This window comes from Magnolia sinica, chromosome 5 (genome assembly GCF_029962835.1).
Source record: "Magnolia sinica isolate HGM2019 chromosome 5, MsV1, whole genome shotgun sequence".
In the NCBI taxonomy this organism is placed as follows: domain Eukaryota; kingdom Viridiplantae; phylum Streptophyta; class Magnoliopsida; order Magnoliales; family Magnoliaceae; genus Magnolia; species Magnolia sinica.
In genome coordinates this window covers 81,579,068-81,604,160 of record NC_080577.1, presented here as the reverse complement: position 1 = coordinate 81,604,160, position 25,093 = coordinate 81,579,068, and the positions used below count along the sequence as shown (strand labels likewise).

The following is a 25,093-nucleotide window of genomic DNA, read 5'->3' as shown; positions in this document are numbered from 1 at the left end:
TAGGTAAGTTATAGGGCAATGTCACCCCTGATTCAAAAACAGTGGATAGGTAAGTTCAGGTCACTACGGGAGGCTCACCACCTCGTCGTAGGCCTAGTTTATACTTAAGGTCACCATGGGAAAGGCTCGCCACCTTAGCGTAAGCCGACAGCTTGAATACAGTGTCCCATACCACCATATTCGGCTCATGAGTTTGGGTTACTCAATGGACACTAGGGGAGGCTCATCACCCCAGCGTAGGCTGACAGCTCAACCACGGTGTCTCATACCACCATACCCTGCTCATGAGTCTTAGCGGATCGTGGTACCAAGGTTAAACAGGCTTTTTAATGGTAAGTGGTACCTTAGATTTAAACCATAGCGTCCATACATGGTAAACATACATTAGGCCAATCGAGTTACTTAACAAGCTCGACGGGTACAAGTGCACGTTGAATTAATCGACATAGAGCGCATACACACTCCTTGTGGCCTAACCACTATCGATAATCACCGTATGACTCGAATTCATCGAACGTGTCCGTGGTGACGAAACTGATTTAGCCACTCGATCGGAAGTCGTTACCGATTGCCTGGACTACTTATTAGTCCCAATCACACTTCAAAACAGTAGCATTCACATATGGTAGTCATAACAGTGTTAAGCAAACAATGCAAGCATCGCAACCATTCGAGCATTTCATATAGCACATAGTGAACATGACATCATATATATATATTTCATACATAAATCACGTAGTAGCAAGATAGGTTGCATGAAGGAAACTATAACTATAGCTAAAGTAATTGAGAATCCTATCTCAATACCCTTCTAAAAATACATTTCAATCAGTATTTTCTCATTTAGACATTTTACTAAACACTTAGACTATACATATAAACACACATGTAATAAGTTAGTTAAAACATATATTATAGCAAATCCTTTCACATAGGAGTTGTCACACATACAACCATCATGTATTCTCATTCAACTATCATGGCAAGCACAAATCATGATTCCATATTCATTCAAACATTTTAACAAACACATGGAATGCATTATATTCAACATAGTTCATATATATATATATATATATAATACTCAGAAAACAATGCATCCAAGTACATGTGACAACAATCAATCAATCATAAATCATTAACTGATATTGAAAGCCTTGAAAACCATAACCTAAACGTTTATAGTCCTCACCTTTCATCAGTACGCCGATTACGAACTCGGCTCGTACACTACGCCTTCATCTACGACACAACGGCAACCTATAGCATGAAATAGGTTAGCTATTTCACCGATCTACCTATAGTTAAAATTGCTGGTATAGCGATACGGATAGGATGATTCGGCACGTGGAGTGGCGGGAATGAATTCCAACAACAAACCACAACTCTCTCTCACTTCTCCTCACCTTCTCCTTCTATTTTCTCTCTTCTCTCTCCTAGGGTTTGGAAATTCGTATGGAATGAGAGAGGGGTGGGTTAAGGGTCTTATATAGGCCCTGAACTGATGTCAATGGCCCCAGGGCCATGGTATACTTAGGTTATAGCTAAAGAGTGGCTGTTTCGGGCCAACGGAGCTCATCTGGATGTCTATTTCTTACATACGGTCCAAGAAAGTTCCCTGGCAATGGATCAATGCAGGCTAAAGTTTCGGTCCGATCAGATTTGTAGATCGACTATTGAGGACTAGTTTCAATTCAACGACCATCATCACTCGATCAGGGCCACAAGTATACCAATGGGTGCAGGGAAATTTCCCTGATCCAAGGGTATAGTTGGGTTAGAATTTGACGGTCTGAAACCTTATATTTGGCCTGCAAGCGAACGACCTAATTCACTTAAGTTCGAGTTTATTTTCTAGAGATATTCGCGTTTCTTACACACTTCACTCCAGGCTCAAGTTGTGTGTTTCTGGATACTCTTTGGACTTGATTCCTTAGATGGTTGTCAAGCCCAGTAAGGCGGTCATAACCATATAGTTTCGCGTTAATCAGACTTTCTACGCACGGTCCAAGTCCGATACGGAGTTTCAAGATGCTCCTTAGAGCAACTGGGTTTTGAGATTAATCCTAGGTTTTTAAGTAACGTAGAGTTAGTGATTCTATTAGTTTTGGGTCTTGCAGTTCACATAGAAAGTGATTCAAATAAACTCACTGATTAATTCAGTTTAGCATTTAATTAATTTTCGTCTAATTTCTAAAGGATTCGGTCCTTAGCAATTTCTGCCTGAGGTGGTACTCGGGTCATTGTACGGATTTTTCCAAGACGATATAGTCGGTTAAAGAAAGAATCCTCCCAGACCACATCTCATATGGGGTCTTAGGAATGGATTTAGATGAGACTCTATTAAGGACGTAGACGGCTATTAACAGTGCGTCTCCCCAGAATATGGTAGAGAGATTGACTTGTGTCATCATCGATCTAACCATGTTTGATAGTGTCCTATTCATTGTCTCTGCAACACTATTTTATTGTGGAGTGTAAGCCATTGTATACTGAAGAACAATGCCAACATTTTCACAATATGATTTGAATGTTTCAAATGTATACTCGTCACCTCTATCAGATTGAAGGATTTTAATCTTTTTCTCAAGCTGATTTTCTACCTTAGCTTTATATTTAAGAAAGTAATAAAAAACTTTAGATTTATGTGAGATGAGATACACATATCCATATCGCGAGTAATCGTCAATGAAAGTAACAAAGTATTGATATCTATTGCTAGCATGTACATTGAAGGGTCTACAAATATCTGAATGGATTATCTCTAGTGGGCCCTTGGACTTACCCACTTTAGGAAATAGTTTCTTTAAAGTCTTCTTGAACACACAATGTTCACAAAATGACAAATCAACTTTAGATAATGAGTATAATAGAACAGAACGAATTACTCTTGTCATATGATCCTTTCCGATATGACCTAACCTCGCCTGCTATTTTTGAGATTTAAATACTACAATTTCATTCGACATAGCAGATAAAGTAAGATGTGCATATCACTATCTATGTTTAGAATAAATAAATCTGAAATTAAATTTTCTCATGCAAAGATGAGATTATTTACTCTCAAAGAAACTTGTGTCCCAGAAAAACGAATATCAAAACCACTAAATAATAACCTAGAAACAAAAATTAAATTCCCGCACATGCCTGGTGTATAAAGAGTATCACGGAGGATTATTGCTCGCCCTATGCACATATGGAGATGGTAAACACTAATCCCTAGTACGTCTTTAACAGCGTTATTGCCAATATACACCATGTAACTTCCATTGGCTATAGGTCAAAATACCTCGAGTTTTTGACGATTCCGTGTCACGTGCTTTGTTGCGCGTGAATCCAAAATTTACTCGTTAGATATAGTATCAACGGAAAGGATTTCAGAACAAACGCCTACATACAAAATATCTAGTAATCTACGAATTACCGTCTTTTTATGTGCACATTGCCGAGCGTAATGGTCGAAATTTTCGCAGACAAAGCAGATTATGTTAGTCTTTTTCTTTTTCTTCTTTCCATTCCCCTTCTTGAGATTTGGAGGAGGTGTTGCGGACTTCTGTTCTCGGTCATTCTTTTTTGCTTTCTTGCGAGCTTTGAACCGTTTTTTATTAGCTTTCTGCTTATGGGTCTCTATTGCAGAGGCCTTGGCCGAACCTGGCTGAATTGTATTCATTTCAACCTCACATACCAAATGGCCACAAAAGTCTCTGAACGTAGTAATAGAATCAGTATATTTCAAAATTCTTTTGATTGGGGCCTAAGATTTAGGCAAGGAACGGTGCATTATTATTATCTTTTAATTTTCAGTCAATTTACACCCAACATTCCTAATGGCACATATCATCTGCTCCATCTTGCGGATATGATCTTTAATGGGGTAGCTGACTGGCATCCTATACTCCTGGAATTCTAATTCCATTGCCCAAACTTTTGCATATGACTTCTGCGCATAAGCATTTTTCAATGCTTCCTAGATACCCTTAGAGGTGTCATGCACTTCGTACGTTGGTATGAGTTCTTTGTGCATATTGCTAAAAAGACATTATAGGCTAAACGATTCTATTTACGCCACTTATTATATTGGGTCATTGTAGCCCTATGTTCTCTTAAATTTCCGTTCTTAGCCAATATTGGTTCCTCTTGAACCATATCGAGTGTGTATGATATGTCTTCCTTGTCCAGAAGGCTTTGCACCACGCGGGACCAATCTTCGTAGTTGTTACCATCGAATTATTGTCATTTGAGCTGTTCAGCGATTAACGCTTTGGTGGCCATCTCTACATTGCATCAAGTATCACTACTTAGCTATATGATATAAAATATTGCCACTAATCATTAGCATTTCTACATGTTATTCAAATTTTCAAGGTATAAAAGTAGTCAATTCATCTTAACGAGATCTGAAAGTCCACATACCCGAATGAGCAGTGTAGATCAATAAAGTTGAAATTAATGCTTTTATAAGAATTTATTTGTATAACATGTAACATTCCATTACAGGTTGCATGCATCATTTGGTGGAGGAGAATAAACTCTCACTCAGGTTATGCACAACCTTTATATATAGGGAGCATTCTAGTACTAAGTTTTCTATTTTCTAATAAAAAATGGGCTTAAATCTAACCACATCAAGCCTAATTATATCACATATATAAACATTATCATCAGATTTAAAAATGAAGTGTTTAGCCATAAAAGAAATTCTACCATTACCAGTGATCATGTTCATTAGAGATGGATCTGATCATTACCGTTAATGATCATTGTTGATGATGGATCCTATCATCAACATTGATCATCATGTTTGATGATCGTTTCAATCACTAATTATCTCTAGATCACTAATTCTCAGAACAAATTATATCTACACCATCCATCCGCATTGCTAGACATCAGTATCATTTAAACCTTGGACTGGAATATAAAGACCGTATTTCTTTTAATCAACGTGTTGGGTCACAGCTGTATGAGGAGTCAGACCGTGGGCTGTCAATTGATCCCAGTGGTGTGGCCCCCTGCGACGAAGAGGAAATCATGATTTTATTTCACTTGATCTTTGGTGGGCCAAAAAAATCATGGTTGCACTACAAGAAAAATACTGACGTCCTACACAAGTGGCATGTTTGTTGGTTGAAAGGGTGGCCGCTGCATGAGCATGCACGCCTAAAAAGGGAGCAGACTTCACACGTGTGTGGTACACGTGATTACGGATCAGCCAATAACAAGCATCTTGAATGATGCATTGGATGATACATGTGCACTCTAGACCATCACGGAGTTACGTGTGGATGTGGAACACGTGTATGAGACTCAGGCCATTCAATTAGGTGGGTCCCAATTTGAATGTACCTTTACCAAAAATGTTCATTTCACTCGTCAGGTTCACAATGTCCCTTACGTGGACGTAAACACGGATGCGTAACAACTGAGACATGGGCCACGTGGCCCAAATCCAGTACAACAGTTGTGTGCCCCGGCGCGTGTACAATAAAGTTCATGTACACGCCATACATATTCCAGCATGGCATAATAATTTTAAGATCCAGTACATCCATCAAAACGGAAACACTATATTTATATGCTAGCCCAAGAATCAGATAGATCCACTGGTCAGCTGGGCCACAGAATCGGGGAAACAGATTGAGTGATGACCCCAACGTCATCATGGCGCTGTGAGGCCCACCGTGATGTGCATATCAAGTGATCAATCTATTTTACTCGTAGATAACGTTTAGTAATCGGTCCCCTTACACGTGGCATACATGGATGAGTTTTGGAATGTAGCAGTGGGCCATTCCTTTGAATTGTTGGATAGATCTAGATTTTTAATGAAACTTTCAAGCTTGGATCTACCTCATTCCAAGTCGGCCCACCAAGGCCGTTGCCCTTTCCGGTGGTCATAATGATGGGCTGCTTGGGGTGGAGTATGTTGATTAATATGCACCCACTCAGAAATTGTAGATTTTCTGAAAGTTTTGAGGTCTGAAAAACACGTCCAAGCACACAAGTTTTGAGGTCTAAAAATCAGGTCCAAGCACACAAGTTTAATATCCAGGCCTGAACAGTCCAGACCTCACCCATTGCCAATTTCTTGTAGGATCTCTTTCTACGTGAAATTCTCATTAGGTGCAATAGGCTGATGAACCGTTTTGATCTTCCACACCTATGAAGCATCGACACGTACGAGTGCTTGTGGTTGGGCGCTTGTAGATCGCATCTGATCCGGATACGCGGACAGGGAACTTAGCTAAGCCAACTTGCATGTACATGACCGCAACTGTATACACCACCACATGTTCCAGGGACATAGGTACGAGATCCATACCATCCATTAAGATGCTCCCACCGTGTAGGTGATCTGTTTAAAAATTCAGATCGGTCTAATGGTCAAGATGGGCCCCACAGTTAAAGAATAGACCCACCTGATGGATAACGTGGGTAATGCACCTATCTGCCTGCTGGCACATGTGGTGGCTTTATTAATTCAGATCTCAAACGTGTGTTTTGTGTGCACGCGTGGAATTAGCAAACTGTATTTTGCCGGTCTATTGTATAAGATGAGTGTCATCCACGAAGCAAGTTCAATATTGTACGTGGTTGAGCGGCCGTGAGCTCGTTATCATGCACGCTCTATCTTACGTGACATGCATGTTCAACAATCCAGGAAAAAGAAAAAAATAAAGGGAAGAAGGGCCACTTACCTTTCATTATGAAAATAAATTGGAGATCTGCTGTTGAATTCTCTAATACCACTGAAAGTAAATGCGGAAGTGTGAACCCCCGGGATCTGATGGTCTACACGATATATATGGAACCTTCATGAAGCCGAAGATTAACACTCCGGATCCAGCGGCCCACCTATTCACTATTGGAGCAGATGAGACTATTCACCCCTCTGATTCTACGGTATAGATGGCTCCGGATTACGATCTATGACTTAGATCGTCCCAAGGACAAATTAAACCGACAAATTTCTATATGCCAACCACTGTTCCTCTTTGTACTCTCAGTATTTCTGATGATATTTTTCACGAGAGAACTTCATCCCTTTTATAAGAAAGGATGAGAGTTTGGATGAAACCAGATCATCTGGTCTTATCCCTATCTTCCATCCTCATTCAAATTTATATTTGAAAATCATCTTCACGGAAGAGGTTGGAAGATGCCTAAACTCATGGGAACCACCCACTAGTGATTGCCCACTAGTGAGCCCCACCGGCCTATGACCAACAGGTGCGGCTCTAGTCTTTTTCATGCTCACTCTTTTCTTTGTGTCTTTTTCCTTTTGGCTACTTTCCTTGCCATATGGTAGGTGTAGCCTTATATATATATATATATATATATATATATATATATATATATATATATATATATATATATATATATATATATATATATATATATTGCGGAATGCTCACCTGCGAACCTAAGCTTTCTTTAGCAATATACTTCCAGGTGGAGATATCCCCCTAGTTTTTCAAAAAAAAAAAAAAAAAAAAAAAAAAGAATATGTGTGGCCCTGGCCTCACTCAACACTGTACAGGCCTGAATACAGGGCCCCTTGATATTTTTATTGTATACCCACGCCATTCATCTATTTTTACACCTTATTTTAAGGCATAAGCCACAAAATACAGCAGATTTAACTTTCGCATGGACCACACCGTAGGAAACAGTGGTGATTGAATGCCCACAGTTAAGAACTCAATTAAAACTTTTTAGAGCCCACAGTAATGTTTATCTGCCGTCCAACCTGATGATAAGGTCACACACACACATATATGAGGTCGTCCTTATGGGAACTTCCCATGAGGTTGAGCTGTGTGGGCCCCACTGTGATGTGTGTTGAACATCTATCCCATTAGACAGATGCACCATTCTATGGTGGGCCACAGGCTTAAAAATCGAGTTAATCCATGACTTGGGTGGGCCACACCACATATAGAAGCTGAGAAGGGTTACCGTCTCATTAAAACATTCATAATCATTTATTGGGTCCATTGAGATGTGTTCACAAATCCAACCCATTCCACCGCACCGAAATCGCTATTTAGGAACTTAGGAACTGTTTTGAATGGTTGAGTCACTCTCAGTTTCCAAGTCATAAAACCTCATCTAAAATCCACAAAAATCTAATTTTGAACGACAAATGCAAGAAGAACAGGAGACTGTATGCATTTGGTCATTTGAAGAAGCTACATTACACAAATGAGAAGAGCTCAAAAACCACATTACATATCTAATTAGAAGGCTCTCTCCATTTCCACATTTGCAAAGAGCAATCTTTTTTTAATTTATTATTATTATTATTATTTTTAAAAGCAAGAAAGAAAGAATAAGAAAAAAGGCAATATAGAGATGATTTAAGAGATGGACATCTTAGACACCTCTTCTAACAGGTAATTTGATTCAGCTGACGAATCAACTGAGGCCTGGCTCATGAGTACGATCCTCTGCCTTTTCTCATTCATGTACTCAGTTTGTGCCACACTGACTCTAAACAGATGTGGGACCCACATGCTTCTTTCAACTTGAGCTGGAATGTGTGTGATTTGCATGCATGGCTTGCACCCATCTAAACTTGCATTCTAATTTATAACACATCCTCAGTCTTCCCTCTCAAACACAAATCTCTCAAGAGAATACATTTGAATTAAACTAGTCTCCTCACCTAAAATGTTAACTGTATCAAACTGTCATTCCTTCCTTCAAACTGTCTCAAATTCTCGATGTCCATGAATCTCCATGTCTGTTAAGTTGTCGGGCGATGGAACCTTCAACTGCCATCCACTGATCTTTTGCAATGCTACCATCAATGTGGCATCCTGTGCTTCAATCCAGGCCCGTTCATTGGCTCAACACTCGTGTTCTCGATCGAACCTAGTAGATTCTTGCTTCCTCCATGCTTCTTCCCTGGACATCCTCTCTTGCTCTTTATGCCTCATGGTTTGCTCTTTTTCCAGCATCATTTCGTATGGGGTCTAGTACACTGCAAGAAGGAAGTAAGATTCGACAATTAGTTAGACAAGATATTGGCCTATTTTGGGGCTTAAAACAAAAGTTGTTAGTAAGATTCAACAAATCAAAGAGAAATGGACCATTAAAAGAAAGTTGGAAAATAGGCACGCCATCACCTCTTTTCATGTTTTCAACGATTCTTTTTTTTTTTTTTTTTTTGGGTATTTCAATGTAATGGGTTTTAATCCACACACACACACCAAAAAAAAAAAGAAAAAAAGAAAAAAGGATAGATTCTTGAATTTGTCTCCCATTTTATTGATATCTTCACACTTCGTTTTGGGCTTAAAACAAATTTTGACCAATATGTTCGGCCGGTACAGGCTGATATGGATAAGAAACGCTTTACGACACGACACATCCACGTCATATCGGTTTGCTGCTGAGCCAATATGCCCTCCAATACCAGTATTCAGAACCATGAGACCACTAAAAATAAATGGGTCAGCAGTGGAAATTCAAAGGTAAATTAGATGGTTAATATTGTTAAATCAGAATGATTTTTGAGAAAGTATGCCCCATCTAATCGATAGCTAAAATCCCAATCACTTATACCCCACTTTAGTCTCATTTCAAACGGATAATTGATAACATATTGAGCTTTCTTACGGAATAGTTTGAAACCTTTTAGTGAGCCCCACATCTCAAAAAAAATAAAATAAATAAAATTGCCTAAACATCTGTAAGCACATACATATCCATAGCCTACCACAATATTACTCGTCCGGGAATAACAAATAATTGAATTTGATACAAGATGTGTTAGTACCCTTGCCACTATCTCCAGCACCAAGTAGCATGTGAGCCTGTGATTTCTCAACGTCCATTTTCATGTTTCCATGGCCACTATGTACATCGAGAAATATGAAGTGCAATCACACAACTGCACTTTCCAAGGGTCACATGGCACATGGGCGATATCCAAGCCCCTGGTCATAGTGCAGATGCCAATCACCTGGATAAAATGAGAGAACTCATACTGTTAACCCTTTCAAACAATGATAATGATATGCATAGATTATCATAACAGAAAATTACAAAGATGAAAAGAAAAAAGAATGCATGCTTTCTATAGTCACTTCAAGAGGAGGACAATAGTGGTGCGATCATCAATGTTCATCAAGTGGGCCATGCCATCACTATAAGGATTCAACATCAGTCCATTTCCCCTTATTTTTCATTGTTTTGATAAATTTTACAAAGTTTCGAGTGGAATAATGTTGGCACGGCTATGCCAACTCTCCTACCATGTGGATTGTGCTGAGTTGGCACTCTATCACGTCATTATGCCAATGTAAAAGTACAGTACATCTATTAGACTTTCTTTTACTAGTTAGTGCCACTATCCCCAAGTAAGGGAGTTATAAATTTTAGGAGGATTTAAGAGGGGTCTACAGTTCCAACCAGCCAGGTGAAGGTGAAGAGATGGGCCACACCAATCCTTCATATGGCTTATTTGTGCTGAAATACTGCCAAAATTCATATTAGGGATGTTTGGCTCTCCAGACTCCAGAAAGAAGAAAACTCACACTACAACAAATGGCACTTAGCGGCGGCTACTCTATGACAGACCCTAGTAAAGCGCTGGTAAATATGTATGTCGCCAAAAGTTAAGCCGGCGCTGGGTAATATATACCGGCGCTTATCTACCGCCGGCAATTCTTCACAACCAAGCGCCGGTAAAAGTTGTTTCTAACACTTTCTCTCATGAAAAAGCAGCGTAAGATTTCTACACAAGCGCCAATAAAATCCTTTGTATGGATTTGAGAGGCCCTGACCTGCTAGTCATTTTTTTTATTATATATAATTCAATTGAAACTTGTATTTTTAAAATATTTGAAACATAAAAATGATGCAATACAAATAAAACTGAATATTAGACAAAATTTATATTACTACACAATCAAAAAATAATATTTATTACAATAAATTGAAAATGGTCTTGATTATAAATAAATAAATAAATAAATCCTCTATATGGTCCACTGCTAGCACAAGTGGCGTCAAAAGGCTGTAGTGATTTGAACTCTGGATTGCCCCACTTGTATACAATGAGAAGAGTGGATCACCCACCATTAGACCTTTGAAAACTACTCCTATGATAGTCAGAACTAGGCTAGTCCTTACCTGCTCCATGGAAGTTGGTTTTTCGGCGCTTAACGTGCTGATCTATTGGGTGGAATGAATGATATGTGACAATATTCCTTCATGACATGAAGAGAGTTCTTTCCGCTGCTCATCAAGCTTCATTTGTAAACTTGATGACATACTACACTTGATAGCTTTTATATTTCCAGTGTTACCATTCTGTCCAATGCATATTTCAAGTTTAATTGTCTTCTTCCCTATCAGATGACAACAAGACATGTATCAATTGCTGAACATGGACACACCCATAAATGGCACAAGATGTACGTGTGGGTAAAAGAACAATTTTCTTACTTTAATACCATTATCTTGACTAAACCTTAGGGCCAATTTGGTTACATTATCGAAATTGCATTGTACAAGGCAACGGTTACTTCATTCTACAACCCTGTTTCTATTTTTGGTGCCAATGCTCGTCCACAAACCATGGACATGTGCAACTATCTGGATAAGGCTATCCGCATGGAACTTTTTGGGTAACCAAACAGGCCCTTAAGATAGTTCTAAATAGAGGCCTCCAAATTCTCTTGGCCTATAGTTATAAGTTTGCTGGAATCAAATAAAGTGAAAAAAAAAATGTCTAATGGCCATCAAGTTGGAATCGATTAGGGAGAACAAATGCACAACAAAGGAACACTCACAATGGCTGAAGAATTTATGATAATTGCAACATGCACTTATATAATAGTATAACATGGTTTACTATGTAAATATGAAAATAAAAGAATTTCTCAATGTTAGGTAGAGAAAAATAATGACAACTCAAGATACCTTGAGATACTCATCAATGTCAACCTTAATCTGCTTTGCTTTCAGAGCACCATCAACCTTAGAGAGAATGCGTGGTGATTGGCTGATTTCAGCAAACAAATCAATCTGCATTCAGGAGAGAAGAAAGATGCTAGCTTAATAGAGAACTATTAAATATTCACTACAACAAAAGTAGGATTAGCCGACGATGTGCGCGGCTAATTTGCCGGTGCTAATTAAAATCGGGCGTCGGTCAACTGTCGGGTATGAATACCATACCAAAAGCCCTAACCCTCTTTTTCTCCCCTCTCCTGACTCTCTCCCTCTCACCGCCTCCAACACTCTCTCTCTAACTCTCTCTCCGTCCCGACTCTCTCTCTCTCTCTCTCCCTTTAGATGCAGCGACAACCATCGCCATCTCCACCTCTACTATCCCTTTCTCAATCGACCCTCTCTCTCTATTTCCCCTTTTCCCTCTCTCAATTGACCATCTCTCTTTGTTTCCCCTTTCTCAATCCACCTCTATTCCTTTAGGGTCTCTCTCTCTCTCTCTCTCTCTCTCTCTCTCTCTCTCTCTCTCTCTCTCTCTCTCTGTCTTTTACAGACCGGATCTGTAGGATCCGCAGGTGTCGGATTTACACCTCATGTTATAACAATCAAAGCTGGAGAGGTATGCGTTTTTTTTTTTCAAAACTACATGGTATTCTTGTATGCTTTTATGATTACTATCAAAATGTGATTGTGCGCATGAAAATGTGGGTTCTATTCTGTAATTTTACATTGGAATGTGTTATCTGGTTTGACAATCTCCAACAACTACTTTTAGGATTTGATGCATTGCTATAGTAAACTGATATTTTGTTTTGTTTCTATGCCCTATGCCTGATTATTGTACTCTGTATTGATGTGGAGTATTTTAATTAGATTATTGTTGGTACCAAAATTGTTTAAACCTCCTGTTGTTCTTTTAGTTTAATTTATCCATGTTTTGGTTTAGATATTATGATCGTAAATGTGTTAAAATTGAAGAGATGTTGAGGCAAATATTCTAGCTTCAAAGGGTTCTTGGTAGTACTATTTTGCTGGAATTCAATTTCTGATTTTAGTCGATTCACAATTCTTTCTGAATTTGGAATTTGGGCTGAAGTTGGAAAAAAGCAGCCCGCTCAATGTAGGTTCTGTTTTCTATGCTGACCCAGACATCAACTGTGAGCATGTTTCGGAAGCCCCCAAAACCATGATTTGGTCATATAATCTGACACACCATCAATTATGATTATGAAAAGGCTTGCAATTTCAATGGCACTAGTTTCTATGTGGGATTCTTATGACTTTTATCATTTATTTTTGTAGACTCGGTTCCAACATGATGAGCAAGTTTACATATCGTTCTTAGAAATTCTAAGGATGCCTGGAAGGGAGCGCATCTCCATTAGTGATGTCTACGAAAAGGTATATGCATGGGACAATACACTTCCATTTTTGAATTTTGTGTTATCAAATTCAATGCTCTGAAGAATATGTAAATGGCCTCAATTCTATATTTCATACAAAAAAATAAAATAAAATTATATGCTGTAACTTTTCCCTTTATTACTTACTGTGTTTTTCTGATGATCGAATAAGAGATCCAAGGCTCGGTCCAATTTTGCTTTTAGGAGCATGCATATCTTTTGGTAGCATCTGGTTCAAAGGAACCAATCAACACAACCAATCAAAGAGGTAAGGTGCTAAAAGATACAATCCAGAATGCCTTTAAAGAGTATTAGAAATTTAGAAGGGCAAATAGTTAACCTCTGGAGTGTTATTTATAAAACTAAAAAAATATTGCGTTTGTGTGTTTGGTCTGGAGAAAGCTATGTAGGGCTGCCAATGGGCACTGTGATTATGGATACCCAAAGTACCTGACCCATATTCAGACCTAAGGGAATAGGATTGGGGTCCAGTTACATTTGGATACGAATCTAAACCCAAAATGATTTTTTTAAAAACAAAAAATTGAAAAGAGGATGTGAATATTATTAAGGTCAGAGGCCAGAAAATTAGATCACCCAAATGCTATTCTAAATTAGAAACTGATTGTAACGTGTCAAAAAAATCCGTACAAGGACCCGAGTACCACCTCAGGCAGAAATCACCCAGGACCAAAACCTTTAGAAATTAGGTTAATATTAGCAAGTGCTAAACTAGAGTACTTGTGAAATTAGCACTAATCACTTTAAATATAATCTGCAAGACCCAAACTATGCAGTATCATTGACGCTACATTACCCTGAAATCTAAAATCCATCCCTAAACCCGGTTGCTCTCAAGAGCACACCAAAACTCCGTATCAGACCTGGACCGCACGTCGAAAGTCCGATGACCGTAAAACTATACATTTATGACCACATTACTGGACTTGACAACCTCATCGAAAATCAAGTCTTAATTGTGTCTAGAAATAAACAACTTGAGCCCGGGTCAAAGTGTGTGAGAAACGTGAATATCTTTAGAAATGAAATCCGAATTTAAGTAATCTGAGTCGTGTCGCTTGCGGGCCAAATATAATGATTTAGACCGTCAGAATATGACCCAAATACACCCTCAGATCAGGGGAAATGTCCCATACAAGGCCATGTACTTGTGGCCCTGATCGAGTGACCGTGACCGTTGAACTAAAACTGGTCTACCACGGTCTAATTTCCAAACCCGATCGGAGCGAAAACTCAGCCTGACCTAGATCTAATATTAGGGAGCTTAAGTCCGACTGCACGTGGAAAAAGGGCCACCAGAAGTGCTCCGATGGGCTGAAATAGACGCCTGTTGGATATAACTTAAGTATATCTTGGCCCTAGGGCCATTCCCATCAGTTCTGGGCCTATATAAGGGCCTTAAACTCTCTCTCTCTCTCTCATATTCCATACGAATTTTAAAACCCTAAGAAAGAGAGTAGAGGAAAAGGAAAGGAAAGAGAGAGAAAGTGAGAGAGTGAATTGGAGATTCCTCCTGGGATTCGATCTCATTGCTCCTCGGGTTTAACAACCGCTTCTACATCGCTATTCCAGCGATTTCGACTCCGTACTTAGGTAAGAAAACCTAACCCTAACCTGTTATAGGGTTTCAAACATTGTAAGTAATGGAATAGTTAACCTATTTCATATTGTAAGTTGCCAATCCGCCGTTGACAAAGGCTAAGTGTCTAAAATGAATCCGTTACGCGTTTATCGGTGTAAGGTGCGGACTATAAATGTTTAGGTTATAATTTTCAAGGCTTTCAATGTCAGTTAATGATTTATGACTGACTTGAATTGCTATCACATGCTTAGACATAATGTTTCCCGCACTTTACACATATATATGAACTATGTTGAATATAGTACATTCTTGTGTTTGTTGATATGATTGAATGCATATAGAATTTGGATTCACGCTTGCCATGATTATCCGTCGTGGATATATGGTTGTTGTATATGTGACAACTCCATGGTGAAAGGGTTTGCCCTAACACCTGTTATAACCAACATACGTCATGTATGTTGAAGTGTGTAGACTAAGTGTTTGTTGAAATGTCTGAATGAATATGGAATTATGATTAGTACTTGTTATGATGGATGTTTGGTAATACATGATCATTGCATGTGTTGCAACCCCTATGCGAAAGGATTTGCTATAATATACGTTTTAAGTAAATTAATCTATGTATGTGATATGTGCAGTGTAAGTGTTTGATAAAAGGCCTATATGAGGAAATGCTTGTTTAAATGTTTGAAATGGGAGTGTTGAGATAGGATTCTCAATCCCCTTCTCTATAACTATAGTTTCCTTCATGTAACCTATCTTCCTACTATGTGATTTACGGAAGTAATGCCTAGGTAAGATAACATGTGTACTATGTGTTTCATGAAATGCTTAAATGCTTGAAATGGTTAAACTGTTGTGTAATGTTGTTATGCATATCATATGTGATATATAAACTGCAACTGAGTGTGATTGAACTATGACTTAGTCCAGGCAATCGGTAACAGATCTCGATTTGGTGGCTGAGGTTGTTTTTGCCCCACAGGACGTGTTTAATGAGTCTGAGTCGTACTTCGGTTGCCGACAGTGGTTAGGCCACATGGAGTACTTGTGCACTTCATGTCGATTAATTCGATGTGAGCTCGTACCAGTCGAGCTTGTCAAGTAACCTGATTGACCTGATGTATGTTCACCATGTATGGACACTACTGCTTGAATCTAAGGTATCAAACTCACCAGTGAAAACTCTTTTAACTTTGGTATCTCGATCCGCTAAGACTCATGAGCCGGGCATGATGGTATGGGATACCGTGGTCGAGCCGTCGGCCTACATTGGGGTGACAAGCCTCCCCGTAGTGTCCAGTGAGCAACACAGCCTCGTGAGCTAAATAGGGTGGTGTGGAATACTGTATTCGAGCTGTCGGCATACACTGATAAGGTGACGAGCCCTTTGTAGTGATCTCGAGCATACGCTAAGACTGCGTAGAAGCGACGAGCCTTTCCATAGCAACAAGAGTACAAACTAAGCCTACACTGATAAGGTGACGAGCCCTTTGTAGCGACTTAGAACCGTAATATCGTCTGAGATTTACTAGGATTGACGACACTAGAATGAATCATCGTTTGGGAATTGATATAAGGGAGGTACCTTAGCTTCCCAATTCTGCTGTATGAAAAGGACTAATAAGAACTTGGTAATCACGTTCATGCATCGCACTACATGTGCCGTTTAGCGTTGAGTAGAGAGTACGAGGAAGTGACTGACATGCACGACCGTTAGATGAAGATCACAGAGGGAGTGTAGGCGAGGGCATGCATCATTTATACATACCATTCTTGCATTAATCAGAGTACCTAGGGATGTTTGATTGTATTATTTTATCATTACTACTTGACTGAATTGAGAACGTGTTAACCGTTGCTTTATTATTCCACTGAGTTGATCACTCACTCCCACGTTACGGGACAGTGTTTTAAATACTAACCAAACTCTGTCTTAGTTGCAGATGAAGACCCGACTGATGAGGCAGAGACGGACTTCGCAGACGATGAGGATGCTTTCTCATATATGCAGTATTTTGGCGGGTTTACATACACCATTCTGATCAGCGGGGCTTCAGGGTTATACTTGTAGTGGAATATTACATTTTTGACATTTTGTATTTTGAAACAATACATGTAATTATTGACCTGGCAATGCATACATACTTTGGGGACCTATACTGATTTATAAAGTTATATATATTTGAGTCAGTCTTCTACTTGTGTATTACAACTGTCCCTGGATTATGTTTTGTTGATTTGGCTTAATCTTATACATGTTTTATGCACTAATACAGACAACATTTAATCATCATTAAATATGTTGCATAAGTGGTGCGTTGGAACTCGAGAGTTGGACTTCTACTCGACCCCCGATTTTCAGGGCGTTACAAGTTAGTATCAGAGCATGATTTGAATTAAACTGGACCTTGGTTATGGTCACACGATGTGCGCTGATACATTTAGACCTAGGTGGGTGTGAGAAAGATGTAGAGACAAGCTTAGGTTTTCTAGTTTCGCCAATTAGCAAAATTTACCGAAAACGATCGCTGAGCTCGGGTCTGTACACATCCATAATCGCTTGAGACGACCTCGGATCACCCCTAGACCATCAATCGATGGGTTTAGACCATGATTTACCCAATCCCAGCCTTCAACAATTGAGAAGTGTGAAATTATATCAGAAAGTACTCGAAATGACCTGAAACGATTCAAGGGGGAGCCGGGGGCCAAAGGAGACACTTCCAGGGGGACCTTGAGTGGGTCCCACATGTTTTTAGGGTCCAGGGGGCAGGAGGACCTCACCCCACCGGCGAGGCATCGCTGGTTTGTCTAGAGACCGGCGAGGACCTCACCGGTTCCCCGAGGCCTCGCCAGCTGGCAGGCCTGGCCAGGTTGGACGGCTCGCGCCGATGCCTCTAGGGCGTTGTATGGCCCACTGATGTAGGGTGGGTCAATTTTTACCCCTCCTAACATGCCCCCTCTTCATAACCTACCCCTCCAAGCTCTCCTTTTTCTTCAAAAACCTCTGTTTCTCTCTCAAATCTCCCCTCATCCACTCATTTCATCATTTTCCTTCAACACACACACCCATCCACTATTTCTCATCAAAACCCTCTCCTATCTCTCTCTTTTCCTTCGATTTGAGTGTACAAATCTCTCATTTGTGTCTCACATACCTTCAAGTTCAACAACCCATCCTATTTTCACCTATCATTCCACTCCAATGGCTCTATTCGAGCTTGTGACGACCATTTTCTCGATTTCTATGCTTCTTTCTCTCATGGGGAAGAAGAGGACTCCTACGGATGAGGCCGGGCCTAGTCGCCCTACTCGTTCAAGGAGGCCTAGAGGCACCGCCATTAGTGCAAGTATCAATCGAGAGATAAGGACCAACCGGGAGCTTAATCCCCAGTCTCCCCTCGAAAGGATCCACCTGACGGATATGTCTCATAGGAGATTTCAGGGTCGCAGGTCCTCTTTGAAGCTCATGTGGATGAGAGGCTCTTTGGGCAATATCTGGTGATGGACCGCCTGGTCGAGGCCGGGTGGGGTCCTGTATTCGAGGGTGAATACCGCGCAAATGTGGGCACAGTCCATGCCTTCTACGCCCACATGCGAGAGCCTACGTTGAAGCCCTTGCAGTTCAAGATCCCAGTAGGTAGAGATTGGGAGGCCACAATTGATGCTGGGTTGATGGCTCGGCTTATGAAGATGCTGCTTGGCGAAGTGCATGCAAGCAAGAAGAATTTGAAGAGTTCACGTGAAAGGGATCGCCGCACACGATTCCTTTGTGGATAACTGGCCCACTGGAATCTGAACAACAGCCTCCTAGCAACCAATATGACTGACGACTTCTGTCTGCTCCACCACATCTTCACGTATAACGTGTACCCTAGGTGGAGCAAGCGCAGCGAGTGCACTCGTCTGATGGTAGATTTTCTGTACCAGGTGGGGCAGGGAGAGAAGTTGTGCGTGCCTACGCACGTTCTGCGGCAAATAGTCCTTACCGCACGCTCCACTAGATCGCCTGATTCTCTCCCATTCGGCCGACTCATATGCAAGATTGCACATGAGTTTGGCTATAGACTTGGGGCGGAAGTGCTGGTGCCGACCCATGACATCAACAAAACTACTCTCAATCAGACATCAACAAAACTACTCTCAATCAGATGGAAATTGGGCCACGACAGCGGCAAGCACGACTCGATGAGAGTGAGGATGCGACGGCCAGTGAGGAGTATGAAAGTGAGGAGGAAAGCAAAGAAGAGATAGAAGAAGAATAAAAAGAAGAAGTGGAGGCTCAGGACATGGATGAGAGCTCCTCTCCTACGGCAACGGAGCATGACCCTGATCGGGCTGCTAGGGAAGCCCATTTAGTTCGACTTGAGGAGGGCCAGGCTGCCCTAAAATAGGAGATCATTGATACCCGGGCCCTCGTGAAGCACAAGTTTAAGAAGGTGACTCACACCTTGAAGGCTATCTTGTGCTGCCTGCAAGATAAGGGCGCCCCTCCTCCATCGCCAGACTCGGATGTTTAGTCATCCATGCCGTCGCCCTGTAGTTTATTTTGTTGTTGTTTTAGAATGTTTGCGTTTTAATGTTGATGGGCCTAGTAGTATAGTAGGTAGGAAGTATGTTTGTGTTTGGTAGTTTGTTCTACTGTTTACAGCCTTGCTTGTAATAGCTCATATACGTTTCCTGTCATGATTCATGTAATATGTATTTTATGTATTGTGATAATTTTGGTAAATGAAATGCATGAAGTTTCCTTAAACTGTGTGTAAATGCTATGTGGTTGAGGTTGTGGGCATGCTGAATCTGACCTGGGTTGCACCCTATGTTGTATATAAGGAATGCCACCTAAGGCCGCACGGAGTACGGCATGGCTCACTCTTGGCGATTCGTCTGACGGGGCACCTCCCCTAAGCGATAGCCATACGGACCCCAGTTCGGGCCCATCTCCCTCTGACACCATGCCGAACTCTCAGTCGGCCACTGGCCCCACCAATGGGCCTACACCTGTTGTGCCACCGGTTCTAGAGCAGAACCTTGCGTCCTCTTCGACGCCATCTGTACTTCAATCGGCTTCCCCTACTGACAGGTTGGAGTAGATGATGTTGTTGATGCAGCAACAGCAGGTACAGCAGTAGGCACAACAATAGCAGCAGCAACAGTTTTTGACCACCATGGCGGGAATTTTTACCCAGAGCATGGGTGTGGCTCCGCTTGCTCCATTTACACCCCCTGCTGGGAATACAGGTGCCAGCGGCCAGTTTGAGCGATTCCAGCACTTATGGCCCCCTACTTTTGCGGGTACTCACAGACCCGAGGAGGCCGATTATTGGCTCGACCGCATCTCTAAGATGCTAAAGCCGCTACACTGCACAGAGCCCGAGCAGGTGGAGTTGGTCACCTTCATGTTCGAGGAGGCCAGCTTATGATGGGATAATGTCCTCCGTACTATTGCGGTCGGACACATATGGACGTGGGCGGATTTTGAGACCCGCTTCCACGAAAAATATTATCCCGTCACCTATCACCACGAGAAGGAGAGTGAGTTACTTCGCCTCCGACAGGGAGGGATGATAGTGGCAGAGTATGGAACAGATTTACAGAGTTGGGCAGGTACACCCCGTTAATTCTGGCAGATGAGTCGATGCGTATGTGACATTTTTCTGAGGGCCTGCGATCAGATATTCGCTCGAAGATGTGTTGCGCTAGCATACCTAACTATGTTGAGCTAGTGAGCATGTCCATGAGAGCTGAGCAGGATGGGGACAGGCAGTCCCGTATGTAAGCACCGATGGCTCCTAGGCTGCGACCAGAGATTCCGAGCAGACCATTCCTCGGGAAGAGGCCGCGGGTAGATTCACCGCCGAGGATGATGGCTTCACCTGCCCTTGTGAGGTGACTTGATGTGTGGTGTGCCTATTGTAAGAGGCCAGGCCACACAGAGGTGAACTGCTTCACCAGGATGAGGGTTAGCAGCTTCTCATCGCTCCAGAGGATCAACTGCCAGCTTCCCCAGGTTATATCGACACCACCTCTACGCTCGGCACCAGGTCATCCATCATTCTGGCCACCTGTACCTCGATCTAGGTTGCCTCAGTGACCTACGGCGCCCCAGCCCAACCGATCTCAGCAGGCGCGCATCATGCACTTACAGCGGAAGCGCCTGATTTTACAACTACTGTACCTTTGGCCTTCGAGCTCACCGTCCACATTGAAGGTACCCCTATATTTCTGTTGGTGGATATAGGATCCACTATATCTGTGATATCATGTTCTGCAGTCCAGCGCTTAGGGCTGAAGATGACTCCGATGGTTGGAGTGCGAGTTATCACAGCACCAGGAACTTTTACAGATGCCACAAAAATGTGTGAGGGTTGCTTGATAGATCTAGGAAGTAGGACGATATGCATTGACTTGATTGTCACCACGATATACCATTTCGACGTCATCCTTAGTATGGATTAGCTAACTGAAGTGAGGGCCGAGATTGACTACGAGACCCGACTAGTGACAGCTCACGAGCCTAAGGGCACGCCCTTTATGTTTCCCATACAGGTCAGTTGCCCTTTTCGAGTTCTTTTTTATGCTTCCTTACTGAAGAATGTTGACGGCCCGACACTTAAAAACACACTAGTGGTTCGAGAGTTTGAGGACGTGTTCAGTAATATACCCGGACTACCTCCTCGGCGCGAGATCGACTTCACTATCGACCTTATGCCCAGTGCGACACCAATATCTGTTCTGACTTATCGCATGGCTCCATGTGAGATAGAGGAACTGAGGAAACAGATCGACGATCTATTAGATACTGGCTTCATATGGCCGAGTGTGTCTCCTTGGGGAGCACCCGTGTTATTTGTGAAGAAGAAGGACGGTTCACTGCGATTGTGTATTAATTATCGCAGGTTGAACCAAGTGACAGTGAAGAACAAGTATCCCTTACCCAGGATAGATGATCTGTTCGATCAGTTGAAAGGGGCGCAGTATTTTTTGAAGATCTATCTATAGTCAGGGTATCATCAGTTGCGCGTCAGGGATGAGGACGTGTAGAAGACGGCCTTCGGGACCAGTTTTAGGCACTATGAGTTTCTCGTGATGTCGTTCGGCCTTACGAATGCTTCGGCTGTGTTCATGGACTTGATGAACAGGGTATTTCGGCCGTTTCTTTACCGATTCGTCATTGTGTTTATTGATGGCATCCTGATATACTCCAAGAGTCGAGAAGATCACGAGGAGCACCTGCGGGTAGTCTTCGATACACTCAGGAAAAACCAGTTGTTTGCACAGTACAAGAAGTGCGACTTCTGGAAAGAAGAAGTCAAGTTCCTGGGACATGTGGTGTCTAAGGAAGGGATAGGTGTGGACCTTGGTCTGTCTAAGGACTGGGAGCAGCCCGGTTTGGTTATCGAGGTGAGGAGTTTTCTTGGTCTGATAGATTACTATTGATGATTCATTCGGGACTTCTCCAAGATAGCCAGACCTTTGTCTCAGTTGACTCGGAAAGATCTTAAGTTCGGCTGGAATGAAAAGGCAGAGGCAGCTTTTCAGGAGTTGAAGGACAGGTTGACGTCCGCCCCTGTGCTAGTATTGCCAGAGCAAGGGGTCAAGTATGTTATATATACAGCCGCGTCTCGTGTCGGTTTGGGTTGTGTCCTTATGTAGAAGGACAGGCTGATTGCATATGCCTCGAGATAGTTAAGGAAACACGAGGAGAACTACCCGACGCACGACCTGGAGTTAGCAGCCATCATCTTTACACTGAAGCACTAGAGACATTACCTCTATGAAGAGGAGTTCGAGCTCTTTTGCGATCACAAGAGCCTCAGATATATATTCACTCAACGAGACCTGAATATGAGGCAGCGACGATGGATGCAGACCCTAAAGAACTTCAAGTTCGAAGTCTCTTACCATCCTGGTAAGGCCAACCTTGTGGCAGACGCGCTAAGCCACAAGAAGGCATTGACATTTGTGGCTCCGTTGATGGTAGCAGAGTGGGACATGGTAGAGTTCGTGTGAGACTTTGAGCGGAAACTCAAAGTGGAGGAGCCGTACGAGGGCATCGTACATATTCGAGTACAGCCCCTTATTGATGACAGGATTATCGCAGCTCAGGCAGACGATGAGCTGTTGGCGAAGATGAGAGAGCAGGTTAGTGCAGATGAGGACTCAGAATGGAGAGTTGGCATGGATGGGGGCTTACGTTACCATGGCCGCCTATGCGTCCCGAACCTCCCTGACTTGAGGAAGGAAGTTCTTGTGGTTGCTCACAATTCAAGGATGGCTATGCATCCAGGCAGTACGAAGATGTATCGTGACATGAAGAGGTCGTACTGGTGGGACAATATGAAGGCTCACATAGAAGATTACGTGTCACATTGTCTCACGTGCTAGTAGGTTAAGGCAGAGCATCGCCGACCTCCTAGACTACTTCAGCCCATGCCTATAGCAGAATGGAAGTGGGATTTCATCTCTATGGATTTCATCTCAGGCCTACCGAAGACGAGGAAGGGACACGACTCTATTTGGGTGATCATGAACCGATTGACTAACTCGGCCCATTTCCTCCCAATTAAGGTCTCGAACTCTGCAGACGAGTTGGCCAAGTTGTACATCAGGGAGATAGTGCATTTGCATGAAGTTCCTTTGGAGATTGTATCGGACCGGGACACGCGATTTACATCTATTTTCTGGACTTGCATCTAGGAAGCGATGGGTGTAAAGTTGAAGTTCAGTACCGCGTTCCACCCACAGACTGACGGGCAGATGGAACGGGTGAATCAGATTTTGGAAGATATGTTGCGAGCCTGTGTGCTAGATTTCAAGGACAGTTGGGATGACTGTCTTCCTTATGTAGAGTTCACCTATAATAACAGCTTCCAGGCGAGCATTGGCATGGCTCCCTATGAGGCACTGTATGGGCGCCCGTGTAGAGCACTGCATTGCTGGGCAGAGGTTGGCGAGAAGAGCTTGATTGGCCCGGAGTTAGTTTAGGCAACTTCAGAGAAGATCGACATTATCAAGTGCCAACTTCTAACAGCGCAGAGAAGACAGAAGAGCTACGCCGATACGAGGTGGCGGCAGCTAGAGTTCGAGGTTGGGGACCATGTATTCCTTAAAGTTTTCCCCATGAAGGGAGTCCTTTGGTTTGGCAAGAAGGGGAAGCTCACGCCTCGATTCATTAGCCCATTCCAGATACTTAATCGAGTGGGGGCAGTAGCGTACCGCTTTGCTTTGCCCACTTCACTCGTAGGTGTTCACAACGTATTTCATGTCTCTATGCTGAAGAAATACATTCCCAATCCTTCCCAAATTATCAGATGGGAGCAGGTACAGTTGAACGAGGACGCTACTTATGTACTGCGACCGACGCGTGTCCTAGACAGGAAGGAACAAGTGCTACGTTGCAAGGTTATTCCTCTTCTGAAAGTGCTGTGGATGCATCACACGGAAGAAGAGGCTACTTGGGAGACAGAAGCCAAGGTTCGAAAGAACTGCCCTCAGATTCTCGAGGAGTACGAAAATGTACTAATTTCGAGGACAAAATTTTTCTTTAAGGGGGGTAGATTGTAACGTCTCGGAAAAATCCGTACAAGGACCCGAGTACCACCTCAGGAAGAAATCACCCAAGACCAAAACCTTTAGAAATTAGGTTAATATTAGCAAGTGCTAAACTAAAGTACTTGTGAAATTAGCACTAATCACTTTAAATATGATCTGCAAGACCCAAACCGTGCAGTATCATTGACGCTACATTACCCTGAAATCTAGAATCCATCCTTACACCCGGTTGCTCTCGGGAGCACACCGAAACTCTGTATCGGACCTGGACCGCATGTCAAAAGTTCTATGACCTCAAAACTATACATTTATGACCACATTACTGGACTTGACAACCCCCTCGAAAATCAAGTCTTAATTGTGTCTAGAAATGCACAACTTGAGCCCGGATCAAAGTGTGTGAGAAACGTGAATATCTTTAGAAATGAAATCCGAATTTAAGTAATCTGAGTCGTGTCACTTGCGGGCCAAATATAAGGATTTAGACCGTCAGAATCTGACCCAAATACACCCTCGGATCAAGGAAAATATCTCATACAAGGCCATGTACTTGTGGCCCTGA

The 25,093-nt window shown here is 42.1% G+C and overlaps 1 protein-coding gene across 5 annotated transcripts in view; it reads right to left on the bottom strand.

Annotated features, from left to right (window-relative positions):
- Positions 1–25,093, bottom strand: part of LOC131246194 (uncharacterized) — a 74,686-nt gene that overhangs the window by 36,610 nt on the left and 12,983 nt on the right. Inside the window, exons 6-7 of one of the 5 annotated variants that reach the window (XR_009171234.1) lie at positions 11,935–12,039; positions 10,992–11,360 (exon numbers count right to left, since the gene is read on the bottom strand). The exons of 1 other annotated variant lie outside the window; for it this stretch is intronic. Coding sequence is in view for 1 of the 4 variants with exons in the window: in XM_058246102.1 (XP_058102085.1) it covers positions 11,185–11,322; positions 11,935–12,039 (243 nt within the window). In the remaining 3 variants the exon portion in view is untranslated. Of the gene's footprint in view, positions 1–10,991; positions 11,361–11,934; positions 12,040–25,093 lie in introns of those variants that run through there. 3 more of the 5 variants (XR_009171233.1, XR_009171236.1, XM_058246102.1) reach the window with 3 other exon arrangements.